General features: G+C 39.2%; 3 protein-coding genes across 3 annotated transcripts in view; 1 reads left to right on the forward strand and 2 right to left on the reverse strand.

Moving 5' to 3' along the window:
* Positions 1–20,736, forward strand: part of LOC106604429 (uncharacterized) — a 60,712-nt gene that overhangs the window by 25,947 nt on the left and 14,029 nt on the right. The window lies entirely within an intron of this gene.
* On the reverse strand, positions 1,921–5,647 carry LOC106604428 (uncharacterized). The gene is made up of 5 exons (XM_014199031.3): positions 5,319–5,647; positions 4,774–5,133; positions 4,478–4,594; positions 4,253–4,314; positions 1,921–3,237 (listed from the first exon to the last, which is right to left on the reverse strand). The coding sequence occupies exons 1-5, from the start codon at positions 5,560–5,562 to the stop codon at positions 3,106–3,108; spliced, it is 915 nt and encodes a 304-aa protein (XP_014054506.3). The 5' UTR covers positions 5,563–5,647; the 3' UTR covers positions 1,921–3,105.
* Positions 6,843–19,525, reverse strand: LOC145879477 (uncharacterized). The gene is made up of 5 exons (XM_082974976.1): positions 19,519–19,525; positions 16,242–16,589; positions 15,694–16,053; positions 15,395–15,511; positions 6,843–6,910 (listed from the first exon to the last, which is right to left on the reverse strand). Exons 1-5 carry the CDS (start codon positions 19,523–19,525, stop codon positions 6,843–6,845), a joined length of 900 nt encoding a protein of 299 aa, XP_082831102.1.

Here is a 20,736-nt window from a genome sequence, read left to right on the forward strand (position 1 = left end):
TACATACCCTACATTACTCATCTCATATGTATATACTGTACTCTATACCATCTACTGCATCTTTCCTATGCCGTTCAGCCATCGCTCATTCATATATTTATGTGTACATTATCTTTTTCATTCCTTTACACTTGTGTGTATAAGGTAGTTGTTGTGAAATTGTTAGATTACTTGTTAGATATTACTGCACGGTCGGAACTAGACGCACAAGCATTTCGCTACACTCGCATTAACATCTGCTAACCATGTGGATGTGACCAATAAAGTTTGATTTGATTTGATTTAAATAATCAGAAATTTGGTGCCCAACAATTGGCAATATTATAGAGCTCCCCTTTACAATGTTCACATTCTGGCTTTGTATTTCTGTTGCAGATGATAATGATCACAATCACACAGACACACAAACTTATGTCACTCCCAATGCAATGACTACAGGATGTGCCAGCATTGGTGCTTTATATTATACAAAATAAAATAATAAAATATTGATAATATAGTTTTAACGGGGCAATCCAGGATTAGAAATTAACAACAAATTGACCACCCCACCAACACTTATGTTGATAAACAGCTAAGGCATAGGGCTGAAGAAATGTAATGTAATGAAATGTAACCTGGAGTGCATAAAAAGCCTTGGTTACGAAATAATCATTAGACCAGAAAAGCGTGGAGCAGTCACTACACATGAAATTTGTGGAACTTTGAACCTCAACACGAGGGGAAGAAAATTACCCCACCTACTAGACCAGGAAACATGAGGCGGAGAACTACACATTTGAAATGGTTGAAACTTTGAACTTCAACACGAGGTGAAAAAGGTAACCTCACCTTTCGGACCAGGACATCGCCAGTCTGCAGCTACTTGTGTAAAGTGGTTTGAAACTTTGAATTCCAACACAAGAGGGGGAGAAGAAAACTCCCCTCTCAGACAATCACTGGTACAGCTAAGTAGATGTTCTGAGGAAACACCCCGTTGGAGACCGGACAACTAAGAGGAAGGACATTGTGTCCTCTGGTGGACAATCAGATCATGTATAAGTGGGCCATGGAAAGGCCCAACCAAACCCTTTCCAAAAAGGCTTGGTGCCTACAGAGGTAAACGGTGAACAAAGGTATTCACGCCTAAATACATTCATGATTTCTTACTCCAAATGGGCGGTGGTTCATGTGCAAAGTATTATGATTTCTGTGAGGGTAGTTTCCAAATGTATCAATGATAAGTGTTTCTTTCCCTCTCTCTCACCCTCTCTCTCTACCCCTCCCTCTTTTGGTAACAAGCCATCATATTTTGTCAGTCCACTAGCAACCTTTGTCTCATGTAGAGGGTGTATGTTTATTCTGTGTTATTATTTAGTTAGCTAGTCAATAAATAATTCAACCAATTTGTGTAGTACTGAATTATGAGCAAGGCTGGGGATTTTGCAGATCCAAGAAGGTTACGACTGGTCAGAATGATGATATGATAAGAGGTCATGATTAATATGTTGACTGTTTTATGGATGTTATAATGTTGTTATATAAATATTAATTTGGGAGAAGGTAACTCTTTAAACAACTTATTCCGTGGTGCTCCAAATCCTAATGAGTTAATTGTTACATGATTTGTTTTATCAAGTAACAATTAAACATAGTTAGTGGATTAAATAAATAACAGTCATCAGAATAATGAAAGTAAAGTAACAACACCATGTTTTGAGGCTATACAGTGTTTGTTTACAATAACATTATTTACAAACAATGGAGTAAAACAAGCTCATGTGACTTCTATAAGCTACAAAATGTTATTTATAATCAATTTCTATATATCATTAACTTGAATTGAATTCCAGACTGTCCCCTTTAACACAATGTGTTTCCGTATGCTACAAGCACTCTCCTACATGAGACACCATTATTTGAATATAACAACTCACAATATAATATTCAGAAACTACCAACATCCATTTTATTTCCTTTGGCAAACAGGATCTCTATGGAAAAAGTTCAACATGTCCTGTTCCATTTCCAACCAATAAGCAGTTAGCGCAATCAAAAGACCAGTGATGTGTATCTGGGCCTACAGTTATATAATGTTCCCCAGTCTGTCGGCTGAATGCATTAGGCCTACCAATTGATACCATACTCTATTTGACTGATACATATCTCTATTTGACCATAATGCCCTTTGCATGGTTTACTAGACCTACCTCTATGAGGAGTAGCCCACTCATCCTAGTTGCCTCTCCACAGTAAGATCTTAGCATAATCTCGTATGTAAATTGACTTCACAAAGTTAAATTATTACCTTAAAGAGGTATTATACAAAAATATGAATGTACATGTTGGTATAAAAATGCTTCTTATGACTTGAATAACTTGAATAATCATGAATAAAATGGTTATGTCCATAATTTAACAATGACAGAGTAAGAATTTGACTTCTTGTGAAATGAATAACAAACCAAAGACACTATACTAGAAATATTCTGTGATATTAAATCACAATGATAATCCTACAACATTCATTTATTGCTATAATTAGATACGTGATAATGTATGAAACAACAACTATTTTGCACATATCAACCCAATTTGATATTGTTCCATTCAACATTTTACACCATGTTACGAACATATGTGCAAAGGTTTCATCAAGGAAAAGGGTGGCTATTTGAAGAATCTCAAATATAAAATATATTTTGATTTGTTTAACACTTCTTTGTTTACTACATGATTCCATATGCGTTATTTCATAGTTTTGATGTCTTCACTATTATTCTACAATGTAAAAAAAATACTACAAATAAAGAAAAACCCGTGAATGAGTAAGTGTTCTAAAACTTTTTACCGTTAGTGTACATAGACATATAAAGATGAAAACCCTCCTGCTACTAGTTGACATCAGCTAGCTCAGAATAAGTTGACCACTCCAGAAGACATTTTGAGCAGAAACATGGTTGTAAATCATTGTGTAAGGTATTGTATTGGGAAATTGTATTGTACTATTGTGAAAGTTAATCCGAAAGCAATGTCCTCCGATTGTTTTACCAAAACGGTTAAATTGTGTCTAAATTGAGACACTTGACTGACATCATTTTGTCCATGCTGTATCTGAAACAAAGTTCAGTCCCAGTCTGAGTAACTGACATCAGAGTACACACTCTCCTGTGGTATGTCTCTCTTCTTTCTTCCTCTTTTAGTTTTCTTCTCAGAGAAATGCAATGCAGCATAATTCAATATATCTGTGTTTGGAACCTAAGGAAAAGAGTACAGTAAATAATAACTCCACTGTGCACAATAACAGAAAAGTCTAAATAATAACATTAACAATAATACGGTGAGGGGAATGTTCATGCTGAAGCTAGGATTCAATTCTCAGCACAGGGCGCAGGACTGCCAACAATGCAGCTTTTAAAGTCATTTTTTTCTGACATTTAAGGATATCGCATTCATGGTAAACACTCCAGATGTCAGCTCAGAAATGTGTTTTTTACATTTCAAGCGTGCTATAACACAGATCTAACGTGGATCAGATTGAACCCCGGTCAAGCGTGCTATAACACAGATCTAACGTGTATCAGATTGAACCCCGGTCAAGCGTGCTATAACACAGATCTAACATGTATCAGATTGAACCCCGGTCAAGCGTGCTATAACACAGATCTAACGTGTATCAGATTGAACCCCGGTCAAGCGTGCTATAACACAGATCTAACGTGTATCAGATTGAACCCCGGTCAAGCGTGCTATAACACAGATCTAACGTGTATCAGATTGAACCCTAGTCTTAGTGTCATATTTTATGGCATTAAAGACAAATGAAACAAAAACATTTCTAAATCATTTACTTTGTAATAACCAAAACCTAAACTGACGTTCAAAGCATGTTGACTTTGTTAAATATAATATTTACACTACAGATTTACACTACCGATTTCTGGACAATAAATAAGTTAGTGGATATGAGGGTAATTTAATTAACATCTTAAAGCCCCACATCTAAAATGTAACTAAACATTGTAATAAAACTATCAACAACATTTTTGATCAACTAAGAGCTGGCCAAATTATAGCTGCAGGTTATAATTAACAATATATTTAAATACAGGTTTTCTTTATGATACACAACACTGCCGCAACATCTCATGGGTTACTGCTGTACTTAGTGATTTATTCACAAATATACACATATACACTAATATACACACTCCTGTGTAACAGGTAATGTACCTCTTGTTTTCACACATTGGATAATATAGATGTTACATACCTGACCACTTGACTGCTCTGATGAGAGGTTATCATCATGGTGAATATGCTGAGAGACACTTGCTGTATCAACAGATAGAAACCCAAGCATGAAAATGGAGATTGAATAGACAGTATAACATTCAACAGTGTCAGCCAATGAGGTGAAATTTTACTTTTAAATAATCATTGCTAACACATTTGACACAAAACAATAGATATGTACTGCATGTCGAAAATTACTTACCTTTACAATGATCACATGTTTGTCTCTTGTTTTTGGTACAAGCGAGAATAAAAATCACAGTCACACACACAGCCACTGCTGCTCCCAAGCTGAGGACAATGGGATCCACTGTGTTTCCTGGTATTAAAATACATTCAACATGCTTGTTATGTTTTATGTTAAGGATGCATAGTTGATAACACAATTTATTTCACTTTGACCCATTTCAACTACTAAATAATCATATCATTAAAATATGCTTAAATGTTTAGCTAAAGAAGTGTATGGTGCTTCATCAATTTAACAAGAAGTTGTACCTTTAATGATGTTAAGTTTTGTTCCGTCGCCAAACAGAATCTCCCCGCATGTGACCACAGCACAGTAGTAAGTCCCAGCATCACAGAGACTGAGGTTGTTCTTAGAGAGGCTGTAGACACAGCTCTGTGTAGGAGAGGGTGTCTCAGGGCTCTTCTCACACTCATCACTCCTGTTCCCAGGGGTGTAAATAACTCCTGAATGGGATTCTCCTGATCCGGCTATGAACCAGTACACACTGTGTTCTCCTGTACAGGTCTCAGAGAGTACTGTACACTGTAGAATCACAGAGTCTCCTGGATGGACTAGGTCAGACTCTGGCTGCTGTTCCACTGTCTGATAGTCAGACCTCTGACCATTTCCTTAATTAATCAGAACATATTGAGTAATTATCAGACATTCAAATAATTTTTGATTAACATATTTTTCTGCAATCTTTCTGTTAGCTGAGAAATCACAAAAGTGCCCAGAATTTTTTTTGTCTTATTACTGGAAAAGTTATTGTCCAATTGACATAAATTATAAATATAAAGTACAATTATTTTACCTTTTAAAGACAGAAATGTGCCATCTCTAAACGTCACAGTCATCACTCTTCCAATTGCACAATAGTACATGGCTTCATCTTCTGGGAACGTCTTCATGATAGTAAGGCGAAACACCCTTTGAGCCAATGCTACGCTGAAGTGTGAATTATTAAATCCAGAGTGAAACACAGGCTCTGTTAAATATTTATGCATCGTTGAGACAAGTTGTGGAATACCTCCCACAGTTTGCTTGTACCAGTGCATTTGCTCATCGCTGAATTCTTCTTCTGGGAAAACACATAGCAGGGTTACAGGATCACCAAGTTGAACAGTGGTCACTGGACTTAGCAGGTCTACATCTAAATCAAATGGAAACAGAAACACAAGCATACTGTAGTTATCACACAGACAAGGACAAATGTTAACAAGAGAAAACAATAGTCTGTGAAAACATTCCAAAAGTAGAAAATCAAGATGTGAAATCATTCCAGATGTTTTATTTTCTTTTGCTTACTCTGTTTATTATTTATTTTTAGATGGTATTTGTGTTGGTTGAACGTTCTAAATGTAAATTTATCCTATCCTTCAAGAACCTTGAACTATATTGAATTGCACGGCAAAGGAAAACAATATTTTGAATATACTACCAGTGATGAAATTGTACTTACACACTGCACTGAGAAGAATCACAGCAACCCCTAATCTGACTATCATGGTATGTAGCCTCTAGACTGGTAGTGTTTATTTGGTCTGTGCTTAAATGGGAACTCAAGAACAAGTATTCAAACTTGAAAACATACCTCATTGGCTGGAACATAGTGTTCAATACTTCCTGTAAAATGTTCCAACCCGTGACCCATTTCTTCTGTAAACCTGACATGCCTGTTATGTCATAAGGTCACCACCTTAGCTTTCATGTTACTGTATACTATGATGCCTCATATATTGTTTGTTTTGAACTGTCTAATTGTCCTTTTATCCACTGTACTTTTTTGTTGTATGGATACATGTGTATAGATGCTGTAATGTACTATAGATGACGCCTGTACCATGTTTGACCATGATTGTTTTTAGTATCTCAAATGTGCTCTCAATGTGGTTTAAAAAATCTGAATTGTGCATTATTGTGGACTGACATTTAAATACATTTGTCTAACTAACTATATCAATGCATTTCTTTTTTTCTGTCTGTCTGCACAGTACAATTGCTATATTTTGTCTGTCCTTTTTACTTGTCCTGTTTCATTTAATTGTTTTTGGCATGAAAAGATCTGACTGAAAATGCACTTGGACTCTAACATTACATTTTTGTTAACCTTACGAGTCTAAGCCCTGTCTAAACCGTGGAGGGGGGCTAGGTAGTACCAGCCCTTATGGCATATTTTAAGACCCTTTGAAGTATCCCAAAAATATGTAAAAAAATATTTGCTGAACATGTCTTTTTGGCCTCTGCTATTAGCCCATACAAACGCATTGAAAAGTGTCTATCCTACATCTGAGAGATATAAGAACGTTTTTTACAGTGATTTAACCCCTTGTTTTGTCTATAAACAGTCTCCATCACAGGAGGTTGGTGGCTCCTTAACTGGGGAAGATGGACTCGTGGTAATGGCTGGAGAGGAAGGAGAACACCATAGTGTTTGTGAGAATCTCATAATTTCATAATAGTTAATATAGGCCAAACCGTTCAGATGCTACAGACAATTTTGTGAGAAGACTGGTTTTCAGGATGTCTCATGGTCTGATAAACACTGCTGTAGCTCTGTCACCTTTCACTGCAGATGCTGAAGTATTACATAGGCAGATGTGGTGGATTGAGATGCATCCAGTACAAAGAAACATATATCTCTAGCTTAAATTGACAGATTTTTATGGAAACATTTTTATTGCGTTAATTAGATTTCCGCGAGGGCATGGACATCGTCCTTAGGATATTTTTGTTACGTGGTTCTGTGAGGTCCTGTGAGGTCATGTATCAAAGGGGTCTGGGATCATTTACGTAGACTCAGTTGATTTTCTTAAAGATCTCAAGTACCAGGGTAAACAGGTAGTAACCAGGGGACTGCTCAGGAAACCACTGTCGAGACCATTTCTTAAACTTTTTCAGCTCGAGACTCAAATGAGTAATTGACTGTACTCCCATGACACAATTCGTCCTCCAAGGACCCAAGTTCAGAAGAAATAGTTTGTGATTATACATATATTCTCATAACTTGCGACCCACCTCTCACATGCCCAGTGCCAACTTTGGGTCCAGAACTAAAGTTTAAGAAATCCTGTATTTGACCAAGAGGAAATTCTCTCCTATTCTGAGGTTGACATTGGGTTTAACAGATGCAGGTGTGTTCATCCACCATGTACAGTAGTCTACAGGCAATACGTTCCTCCACCATGTTCAGTAGTCTACAGGAAATTTGTTCATCCACCATGTACAGTAGGCTACAGGCAATATATTCCTTAATCATGTACAGTAGGCTACAGGCAATATGTTCCTCCACCATGTACAGTAGGCTACAGGCAATATGTTCCTCCACCATGTACAGTAGACTACAGGCAATATGTTCCTCCACCATGTACAGTAGACTACAGGCAATATGTTCCTCCACCATGTACAGTAGTCTACAGGCAATACGTTCCTCCACCATGTTCAGTAGTCTACAGGCAATACGTTCCTCCACCATGTTCAGTAGTCTACAGGCAATATGTTCCTCAACCATGTACAGTAGACTACAGGCAACATGTTCCTCCACCATGTACAGTAGGTTAAAGGCAATATGTTCATCCACCATGTACATACGGGTACAGGCAATATGTTCATCCAACATGTACAAAATACTACAGGCAAAATGTTCCTCCACCATGTACAATAGACTACAGGCAATATGTTCATCCAACATGTGCAAAATACTACAGGCAATATGTTCCTCCACCATGTACAGTAGGTTACAGGCAATATGTTCATTCACCATGTACAGTAGGCTACAGGCAATATATTCCTTAATCATGTACAGTAGGCTACAGGCAATATGTTCCTCCACCATGTACAGTAGGCTACAGGCAATATATTCCTTAATCATGTACAGTAGGCTACAGGCAATATGTTCCTCCACCATGTACAGTAGGCTATAGGCAATATGTTCATCCACCATGTACAGTAGGCTATAGGCAATATGTTCATCCACCATGTACAGTAGGTTACAGCCAATGTGTTCATCCACCATATACAGTAGGTTACAGGCAATATGTTCCTCCACCATGTACAGTAGACTACAGGCAACATGTTCCTCCACCATATACAGTAGGTTACAGGCAATATGTTCCTCCACCATGTACAGTTGGCTACAGGAAATTTGTTCATCCACCATGTACAGTAGGCTACAGGCAATATATTCCTTAATCATGTACAGTAGGCTACAGGCAATATATTCCTTAATCATGTACAGTAGGCTACAGGCAATATGTTCCTCCACCATGTACAGAAGGCTACAGGCAATATGTTCCTCCACCATGTACAGTAGGCTACAAGCAATATGTTCCTCCACCATGTACAGTACTATCTAGTTGGCTTGCTACGTCGCCAGCATTTGCTTGGGTAATCTAAACCTAATCGTCTATCGAATCAGCTTTAGAAATGTTCCCATCAAAATCATCTTTATTCTGTGACTTGCTCATAAAATGCAAATGCAGAAATAGCTACCAGATTATTGTGCATCTAGCTTGGTAGTCTATTGGCCAATGCCGTATTGTCATGTTCCTCAGTAAACATTTGTAACCTACATACAGTAGTTAATGAAATAAAATAAAATATTATTTGTCACATACACATGGTTAGCAGATGTTAATGCGAGTGTAGCGAAATGCTTGTGCTTCTAGTTCCGACCATGCAGTAATATCTAACAAGTAATCTAACAATTTCACAACAATTACCTTATACACACAAGTGTAATGGAATGAATAAGAATATGTACATAAAAATATATGGATGAGCGATGGCCGAACGGCAAGATGCAGTAGATGGTATAGAGTACAGTGTATACATATGAGATGAGTAATGTAGGGTATGTAAACATTATATAAAGGGACATTGTTTAAAGTGACTGGTGATACATTTATTACATCCATTTTTAATTATAAAGTGGCTAGAGATTTGAGTCAGTATGATGGCAGAAGCCACTCATTGTTAGTGATGGCTGTTTAACAGTCTGATGGCCTTGAGATAGAAGTTGTTTTTCAGTCTCTCTGTCCCAGTCTGCACCTGTACTGACCTCGCGTTCTGGATGATTGCGGGGTGAACAGGCAGTGGCACGGGTGGTTGTTGTCCTTGATGATCTTTTTGGCCTTCCTGTGACATCGGGTGGTGTAGGTGTCCTGGAGGGCAGGTAGTCTGCCCCCGGTGATGCGTTGTGCAGACCTCACTACCCTCTGAGCCTTCCGGTTGTGGGCGGAGCAGTTGCCATACCAGGCGGTGATACAGCCCGACAGGATGCTCTCGATTGTGCATCTGTAAAAGTTTGTGAGTGTTTTTGGTGACAAGCCACATTTCTTCAGCTTCCTGAGGTTGAAGAGGCGCTGTTGCGCCTTCTTCACCACGCTGTCTGTGTGGGTGGACCATTTCAGTTTGTCCGTGATGTGTACGCCGAGGAACTTGAAACTTTCCACCTTCTCCACTACTGTCCCGTCGATGTGGATAGGGGGCTGCTCCCTCTGCTGTTTCCTGAAGTCCACAATCATCTCCTTTGTTTTGTTGACATTGAGTGTGAAGTTATAGGCTTCTCTGTGGCTCAGTTGGTAGAGCATGGTGTTTGCAACGCCAGCATGGTGTGTGCAACGCCAGGGTTGTGAGCTCGATTCCCATGGGGGTCCAGTACAAAAAAAAAAAATGCATGAAATGAAATGTATGCATTCACTACCGTAAGTCGCTCTGGATAAGAGCATCTGCTAAATGACTAAAATGTAAATGTTATTTTCCTGACACCACACTCCGAGGGCCCTCACCTCCTCCCTGTATGCAGTCTCGTCGTTGTTGGTAATCAAGCCTACCACTGTAGTGTTGTCTTCAAACTTGATGATTGAGTTGGAGGCGTGCATGGCCACGCAGTCATGGGTGAACAGAGAGTACAGGAGAGGGCTGAGAATGCACCCTTGTGGGGCCCCAGTGTTGAGGATCAGTGGGGTGGAGATGTTTTTCCTACCCTCACCACCTGGGGATGGCCTGTCAGGAAGTCCAGAGCCCAGTTGCACAGGGTGAGGTTGAGACCTAGGGTCTCAAGCTTAATGACGAGTTTGGAGGGTACTATGGTGTTAAATGCTGAGCTGTAGTCGATGAACAGTGTCATGACGTTGGCCTCTTTGAGTACAGGGAGGACAGTTGACCCCCTCCCCCCTTGCACCATCCCCCAACCAGGCCCTGTGTGAAAGGGTTGTAAAACTCTAAGAGGGAATCTCTTGCCACATGTCCCATAGAGAGACACAGGAAATTCTTCCAACTCACAGAATTGGGGAACCGAATGACATTTGTGTTCTGGAGAAGGTATGGAAGATTGGTGAAGAATCCAGCTACGAACTGGTCCGCTTGGTACAATTTTGTGATACTCAGAAGAGACAATATAGCCATATTACCATAAAACTGTTTATATAATAGCCTCAGCTTGAGACTTGCATCCACATGGTTGTATAGAATGTATTAATAAGGATAAAGCTATTTGTAATACATTGAGATGCTATGTACTGATTAATGTGATAGAATTGGATTTCTGTACCAAGCTTAACTCAGTCATCGGCACGCCCCCAGGGACACAGACAGGACCAGGCGTCATTTGACAAGCTATGGTCACTATAAAACACACCCTGATTTACATTTCTAACAGACCAGGCCTCCACTCCATTGCGAGAAGTCAGCCAATAGGTTTGACCATCCAATCCATCTACTGAAAGTGAACCATACCACGTGGTTAACTTTTAGACTATTGATACTGACAGAATAAGAACAAGTCTTTGATATTAATTATTAGTCTGCAGCTAAGTAAATTATATCATTGAACGCGAAGACCAACGAAACATCCATTCTATGAAAAACATTAATGAATGTCGCTTTGAAAGATCCATTCTAACCGAGAGAGAGAGAGAGAGAGAGAGAGAGAGAGAGAGAGAACTCTCCATCCGAACGACGCTCCAACAAGGATCCCGACGACACACTGAGCGTAAATATATATTGATTGCAATTGTTCTCGAATGAGTGAGCGTTCATGTGCAAAGGATTAGCATATCAATTGTTAATATTAATGAACTCTGTAGGGTCTTCTCAGCTGCCCTTTATGACCCATTGTTCGACAAGACACCAGCCATGCCTGTTTAGACCACTAGGGCACATTACTCTACCAATTCTTTGTGATGATAATTACTGTTTGTATACTTTCTGTGAATTAATTAGTTTAGTAAATAAATGATTTTAAGACAATTGATGTATGGATGACTCTTAGTAAAGACTGGGTTCGTGCAGATACAACAATTTACGACGTTTGGAATGAGACTGGACGCGAGGTAAAATACACCATTTAAACCAGAAGATAATCGGCCTATACTATAATAGAATATAATGTATAATGTTATAATGTAGGAAAGTTATATTAGGAAAATTATAACTTTGTAATCTGAATATTTTCCTTGGTGCCCCGATCTCCTAGTTAATTACAATTAAACGATTAATCAGTTTAATCGTGTGATAATAATTACAGGGAGTTAATTGATAAACATGTCTTCAGTTTAATGGTACCCCAAAGACACGACAACAGCATTCTTACATAAGTAGTCCTCTTGTCCAGATGGGTTAGGGCAGTGTGCAGTGTGATTGCGATTGCGTCATCTGTGGACCTATTGGAGCGGTAAGCAAATGGAAGTGGGTCTAGGGTGTCTGGTAGGATGGAGGTGATATGATCCTTGACTAGTCTCTCAAAGCACTTCATGATGACGGAAGTGAGTGCTACGGGGCGATAGTCATTTAGCTCAGTTATCTTAGCTTTCTTGGGAACAGGAACAATGGTGGCCCTCTTGAAGCATATGGGAACAGCAGACTGGGATTGGGATTGATTGAATATGTCCGTAAACACACCAGCCAGCTGGTCTGCGCATGCTCTGAGGATGCGGCTAGGGATGCCGTCTGGACCGGCAGCCTTGCGAGGGTTAACACATTTAAATATGCACTATATATAAAAACGTAGGTGGACAACCCTTCAAATTAGTTGATTCAGCTATTTCAGCAACACCCGTTGCTGAGAAGTGTATAAATAACGCACACAGCCATGCTATCTCCATAGACAAACATTGGCAGTAAAATGGCTTTACTGAAGAGCTCAGTGACTTTCAACATGGCATTGTCATAGGATGCCACCTTTCCAACAAGTCAGTTAGTTAAGTTTCTGCCCTGCTAGAGCTGCCCCGGTAAACTGGAAGCTCTGTTATTGTGAAGTGGAAACATCTAAGAGCAACAGCGGCTTAGCCTGCAAAGTGGTAGGCTACACAAGGTCACAGAACGGGGCCGCCGAGTGCTGAAGAGCATAGCGCGTAAAAATCGTCTGTCCCCGGTTGCAACACTGACTACCGAGTTCCAAACTGCAACTGGAAGCAATGTCAGCACTATTTGTCGGGAGCTTCATGAAATGGGTTTCCATGGCCGAGCAGCCGCACACAAGCCTAAGATCACCATGCGCAATGCCAAGCGTTGGCTGGAGTGGTGTTAAGCTCGCCGCAATTGGACTCTAGCGCAGTGGAAACATGTTCTATGAAGTGATGAATCACGCTTCACCATCTGGCAGTCCGACAGACAAATCTGGGTTTGGCGGATACCAGGAGAACGCTACCTGCCCCAATGCGTAGTGCCAACTGTAAAGTTTGGTGGAAGAGGAATAATGGTCTGGGGCTGTTTTTCATGGTTTGGGCTGAGCCCCTTAGTTCCAATGAAGGGAAGTCTTAACATTACTGCATACAATGACATTCTAGACGATTCTGTGCTTCCAGACTTTGTGGCAACAGTTTGGGGAAGTCTCTTTCCTGTTTCAGCATGAACATTTGTTATTTTTTTATTTCACCTTTATTTAACCAGGTAAGCTAGTTGAGAACAAGTTCTCATTTACAACTGTGACCTGGCCAAGATAAAGCAAAGCAGTGCGACAGAAATAACAACACATGGAATAAACAAGCGTACAGTCAATAACAGAATCGAAAAAAAGAAAGTCTATATACAGTGTGTGCAAATGGCATGAGGAGGTAAGGCAATAAATAAGCCATAGTAGCAAAGTAATTACAATTTAGCAGATTAACACTGGAGTGATAGATGAGCAAATGATGATGAGCAGATGATGGTGTGTAAGTAGTGATACTGGTGTGCAAAAGAGCAGCAAAGTAAATAAAAACAATACAATGCCCCCATGCATAAAGCGAGATCCATACAGAAATGATTTGTCGAGATCAGTGTGGAAGAACCTGACTAACCTGAACACAGCCCTGACCCCAACCTTTCAAACACCTTTGAGATGAATTAGAACGCTGACTGTGAGTCAGCCCTACTTGCCCAACATCAGTGCCCGAGCACACTAATGCTCTTGAGGCTGAATGGAACCAAGTCCTCACAGAAATGTTCCAAAATCTATTGGAAAGCCTTCTCAGAATATTGGAGGCTGTTATAGCAACAAAGGGGGGACCAACTCCATATTAATGCCCATGATATAGGAATGAGATGTTCGACGAGCAGGTGTCCACATACTTCTGGTCATGTAGTGCACATGGACATTTAAATGTGTATTTCCTCCAGCTGCTAGTTGACATCAACTGAGTAAGTGGACCACTCCAGAATACATTTTGAGCAGAGACATGGAAGAAATTCCATTGTCTATGGTATTGTATTAGGATATTTTATTGTAATATTGCAAAAAGTTAATCCAAGAGCAATGTCCTGAGATTTTTTAACCAAAACTCTTACATTTTGTCTAAATAGAGATGCTTGACTGAGATAATTTTGTCCATGCTGTATCTGAAACAAAGTTCATTCCCAGTCTGAGTACCTGACATCAGAGTACACACTCTCCTGTGGTGTCTCTCTCTTCTTTCTTCCTCTTTTAGTTTTCCTCTCAGAGAAATGCAATGCAGCATAATTTAACATATCTGTGTTTGGCACCTAAGGAATAGAGTACAGTAAATAATAACTCCATGGAGCACAATAACAGAAAAGTCAAAATAATAACATTAACAATAATACGGTCAAGGGAAATGTGCATTCTGAAGCTAGGATTCAATTCATAGCACAAGGCCCTGGACCGCCGAATCTGCAGATTTTTTTGTCAAGCGTGCTATAACACAGATCTAACGTGGATCAGATTTGAGTGTCATGTTTTTTCCTACTAGTTAATGACCAGATATGGCTACGCAAACCCAATGTTTTAATAAAACAAAAACATTTCTAAAGCATTTGATTTTTAATGACTAATACCTAAACTTGTGTTTTGAGCATGTTGACATTGTTCAACATACAGTAATATTTAAGTTAAACTCCAGATTTCTGGAAATTAAATAAGATAGTGAATATGAGGGTAATTTAACATCTTAAAGACCCACATCTAAAATGTACCTATACGTTGAAATAAATCTTTTCACCACTTTTTTTGATCAACTGAGTTTTGGCCAAATTAAAGCTGCAGGTTATAATTAAGAATATACAGGTTTTCTTTATGATACACAACACTGCCGCAACATCTCATGGGTTACTGCTGTACTTTGTCATTTATTCACAAATATACAGATATACACTAATATACACCATCCTGTGTAACAGGTAATGTACCTCTTGTTTTCACACATTGGATAATATAGACGTTACATACCTGACCACTTGACTGCTCTGATGAGAGGTTATCATCACGGTGAATATGCTGAGAGACACTTGCTGTATACAGATAGATAGAAACCCAGGCATGGAAATGGAGATGGAATATATTGTATAACATTCAGCGCTGAATCAAAACATGAGGTGAGATTTTACTTTTAAATGATCATAGCTAACATACTTGACATTAACCAATAGATATGTATCTCTGAAATGTCTTACCTTTACAATGATCACATGTTTGTCTCTTGTTTTTGGTACAAGCAAGAATAAAAATGACAGTCACACACACAGCCACTGCTGCTCCCAAGCTGAGGACAATGGGATCCACTGTGTTTCCTGGTATTAAAATACATTCAACATGCTTTTTATGTTTTCTGTTAAGCTTGCAAAGTTGATAACACAATTAATTTTTCTTTGACCCATTTAAACGTAATAATGGTATCCATAAAATATGCTTGAATGTTTGCATAAAGATTTTCAAGTGAAAGGTGCTTCATCAATTTAACAAGAAATTGTACCTTTAATGATGTTAAGTTTTGTTCCGTCGCCAAACAGAATCTCCCCGCATGTGACCACAGCACAGTAGTAAGTCCCAGCATCAGAAGGGCTGAAGTTGTTCTTGGAGAGGCTGTAGACACAGCTCTGTGTAGGAGAGGGAGTCTCAGGGCTCTTCTCACACTCATCACTCCTGTTCCCAGGGGTGTAAATGACTCCTGGATGGGATTCTCCTGATCCGGCTCTGAACCAGTACACACTGTGTTCTCCTGTACAGGTCTCAGAGAGTACTGTACACTGTAGAGTCACAGAGTCCCCTGGATGGACTGGGTCAGACATTGGCTGCTGGTCCACTGTCTGATAGAAAGACCTCTGACCGTTTCCTTAATTAATCAGAACATATTGAGTAATTATCAGACTTTCAAATAATATAAGATTAACATATTTTACTGCAATCTTTCTGTTAATAACTGAGAAATCACAAAAGTCCCGAACAATTTTTTTGTCTTATTACTGAACAAATTATTGGACTATACACAGAACTTATAAATATAAAGTACAATTACTGAACCTTTTAAAGACAGAAATGTGCCATCTCTAAATTCCACAGTCATGTCTCTTCCAATTGCACAATAGTACATGGCTTCATCTTCTGGGAACGTCTTGTTCATAGTAAGGCGAAACATCATCTGATCCAATTTTACATTGAAGTGTGAATTGTTATATCCAAAGTAAAACACAGGCTTTGTTAAATATTTCTGTATTGATGCGACAAGTTGTGGAATACCTCCCACAGTTTGCTTGTACCAGTACATTTGCTCATCGCTGAATTCTTCTTCTGGGAAAACACATAGCAGGGTTACAGGATCACCAAGTTGAACAGTGGTCACTGGACTTAGCAGGTTAACATGGTCTACATCTAAATCAAATGGAAACAGAAACACAAGCAGACTGTAGTTATCACACAGACAAGGACAAATGTTAACCTCTCTGGGCTAGGCGGGACGAATTCGTCCCACCTACGTAACAGCCACTGGCAGCCTGTGGCGCGATTTTCAAAACCTTAAAAATCCTATTACTTCAATTTCTCAAACATATGACTATTTTACAGCTATTTAAAGACAAGACTCTCGTTAATCTAACCACACTGTCCGATTTCAAAAAGGCTTTACAACGAAAGCAAAACATTAGATTATGTCAGCAGAGTACCAAGCCAGAAATAATCAGACACCCATTTTTCAAGCCAGCATATAATGTCACCAAAACCCAGAAGACAGCTAAATGCAGCACTCACCTTTGATGATCTTCATCAGATGACAACCCTAGGACATTATGTTATACAATACATGCATGTTTTGTTCAATCAAGTTCATATTTATATCAAAAACCAGCTTTTTACATTAGCATGTGACGTTCAGAACTAGCATACCCCCCGCAAACTTCCGGGGAATTCGCTAACATTTTACTAAATTACTCACGATAAACGTTCACAAAAAGCATAACAATTATTTTAAGAATTATAGATACAGACCTCCTCTATGCACTCGATATGTCCGATTTTAAAATAGCTTTTTGGTGAAAGCACATTTTGCAATATTCTAAGTACATAGCCCAGGCATCACGGGCTCGCTATTTAGACACCCGGCAAGTTTAGCACTCACCATAATCATATTTACTATTATAAAAGTTTGATTACCTTTTGTTGTCTTCGTCAGAATGCACACCAAGGACTGCTACTTCAATAACAAATGTTGGTTTGGTCCAAAATAATCCATCGTTATATCCGAATAGCGGCGTTTTGTTCGTGCGTTCCAGACACTATCCGAAATAGTAAAGAAGTGTCGCGCGCATGGCGCAATTCGTGACAATAAAATTCTAAATATTCCATTACCGTACTTCGAAGCATGTCAACCGCTGTTTAAAATCAATTTTTACGCCATTTTTCTCGTAGAAAAGCGATAATATTCCGACAGGGAATCTCCTTTTCGGCAAACAGAGGAAAAAATCCCAAAGGCGGGGGCGGTCGGGTCACGCGCCTAAGCCCAGTGTCCCTTGATCGGCCACTTGAGAAAGGCGATAATGTGTTTCAGCCTGGGGCTGGAATGACGACATTCTGTTTTTTCCCGGGCTCTGAGCGCCTATGGACGACGTGGGAAGTGTCACGTTAGAGCAGAGATCCTTAGTAAATGATAGAGATGGAAAAGAAGTTCAAGAAATGGTCAGACAGGCCACTTCCTGTAAAGGAATCTCTCAGGTTTTGACCTGCCATTTGAGTTCTGTTATACTCACAGACACCATTCAAACAGTTTTAGAAAATTTAGGGTGTTTTCTATCCATATGTAATAAGTATATGCATATTCTAGTTACTGGGTAGGAGTGGTAACCAGATTAAATCGGGTATGTTTTTTATCCAGCCGTGTCAATACTGCCCCCTATCCTAAACAGGTTTTAAACAATATAAAATAATATTATTATAGTTTAAAAACATTTCAAATAATAGAAAATCAAGATGTGAAAAATCCTTCCAGAGGTTTTACATTTGTTATGCTTACTTTGTTAATTAACACTGGCTAAAGTTATTATTTCTTTTTAGATGGTATGAGTGTTGGTTGAGCTTTCTAAATGTCAATTTATCTTATCCTTCAAGAAGCTTGAACTATATTGAATTGCACGGCTCCACAACAAGAACAATTTTGATATACTACCAGTGATGAAATTGTACTTACAGACTGCACTGAGAAGAATCACAGCAACCCCTAATCTGACCATCATGGTACGTATCCTCTAGGGAGGAGGTGTTCGTTTGGTCTGTGCTTAAATGAGAACTCAAGAACAAGTATTCAATCTTGAAAACATACCTCATTGGCCGGAACATAGTGTTCAATACTTCCTGTAAAATGTTCCAACCCGTGACCCATTTCTTCTGTAAACCTGACATGCCTGTTATGGCATAAGGTCACCACCTTAGCTTTCATGTTACTGTTTACTATGGTGTCTCATATATTGTTTATTTTTAAGTTACTAATTGTCCTTTTATTCACAGTACTTTTTTGTTGTATGGATACATGTGTATAGATGATGTAATGTATTATAGATGACGCCTGTACCATGTTAGATTATGATTGTTTTGAATGTCTCAAATGTGCTCTCAATGTGTTTGTTTTTTATATGTATTTTGTATTATTGTATCATTGTGTATTGATACTTAAATACATTTGTCTGACTAACTATATCAATTAAGCTTATTTCTCTCATATTTTGTACACAAATTTGTTTACATCCCTGTTTGTGAGCATTTCTCCTTCGCCAAGATAATCCATCCACCTGACAGGTGTGGCATATCAAGATGCTGATTAAACAGCATGATCATTAAACAGGTGCACCTTATGCTGGGGACCATAAAAGGCCATTCTAAAATGTGCAGTTTTGTCATACAACACAATGCCACACATGTCTCAAGTTTGAGAGATCGTGCAATTGGCATGCTGACTGAAGGAATGTCCACCAGAGCTTTAGCCAGAGAATTGAATGTTCATTTCTCTACCATAAGCTGCCTCCAACACCGTTTTAGAGAATTTGGCAGTACGTCCAACCGGCCTCACAACAGCAGACCATGTGTAACCACGCAAGCCCAGGACCTCCACATCCGGCTTTTTTACCTGCGGGTTTGTCTGAGACCAGTCACTCAGACAGCTGATGAAACTGTGGGTTTGCACAACTGAATCATTTCTTCACAAACTGTCAGAAACAGTCTTAGGGAAGCTCATCTGTATTCTCATTGTCCTCATCAGGGTTTTGACCCGACTGCAGTTTGGTGTCGTAACCAACTTCAGTGGTGAAATGCTCACCTTCCATGGCCACTGGCACGCTGTAGAAGTGTTCTCTTCACTAATGAATCATGGTTTGCTGATGTCAACTGATTTCAATGTTGTGAACAGAGTGCCACATGGTGGTGGTGGGTATATGGTATAGGCAGGCTCAAGCTACGGACAATGAACACAATTGCATTTAGCGATTTGAATGGACAGAGATATCTTCTTCGGGCTAGGGGGCAGTATTTGGAGGTTTGGATGAATGAGGTACCCAAAATAAACTTCCTGTTACTCAGGCCCAGAAGCTAGATGCATATAATTGGTAGTATTGGATAGAAAACACTCTAAAGTTTCCAGAACTGTTAAAATAATGTCTGTGAGTATAACAGAACTGATATAGCAGGCAAAAACCCGAGGAGAATCCATCCGGGAAACTTTTTGGGGGAGGTGACACCATTTAAAATGCCTGTCTATGGGGAAATCAATGGAATACCTCCCGGATTGCAATTCCTAGGGCTTCCAGTAGATGTCAACAGTCTTTAGAAAGAGTTTCAGGCTTGTTTTTTGAAAAATTAGCTAGAATTTGTAGTTTTTCTAAGTGGCTCCCATTTTGGCTGTAGTGTTTTGACGCGCATGGATGAGAGCGCGCACTTCGTTATTTATCTCCGGTAATGAACATACTATTCTCCGTCTTAAATTTGATTGTTTATTTACATATTAGGGTACCTGAGGATTGATTAGAAACGTTGTTTGACTTGTTTGGATGAAGTTCATTGGTAACGTTTGGGATTCATTTTGTATGCATTTTGAATGAGGGAAACCGGTGGATTATTGAATGAAGCGCGCCAACTAAACTGACTTTTTGGGATATAAAGAAGGACTTTATCGAACAAAACAACCATTTGTGATGTAGCTGGGACCCTTTGGATTGCAAACAGAGGAAGATCTTCAAAGGCAAGGGATTTATTTTATCGCTATTTCTGACTTTCGTGATGCCTCTGCTTGGTTGGAAAATGTTTTTAATGCTTTTGTACGTGGGGCACTGTCCTCAGATAATCACATGGTATGCTTTCGCCGTAAAGCCTTTTTGAAATCTGACAAAGCGGCTGGATTAACAAGAAAGCTTTTAACCGATGTATAACACTTGTATTTTCATGAATGTTTAATATTACTGATTTTGTATTTTGAATTTCGCAATTTCACCGGATGTTGTCGAGGCCGGGCGCTAGCGGTACACCTTTCCCAAAGAGGATA

Source organism: Salmo salar, chromosome 05 (genome assembly GCF_965601325.2).
Source record: "Salmo salar chromosome 05, fSalSal1, whole genome shotgun sequence".
In the NCBI taxonomy this organism is placed as follows: Eukaryota; Metazoa; Chordata; class Actinopteri; order Salmoniformes; family Salmonidae; genus Salmo; species Salmo salar.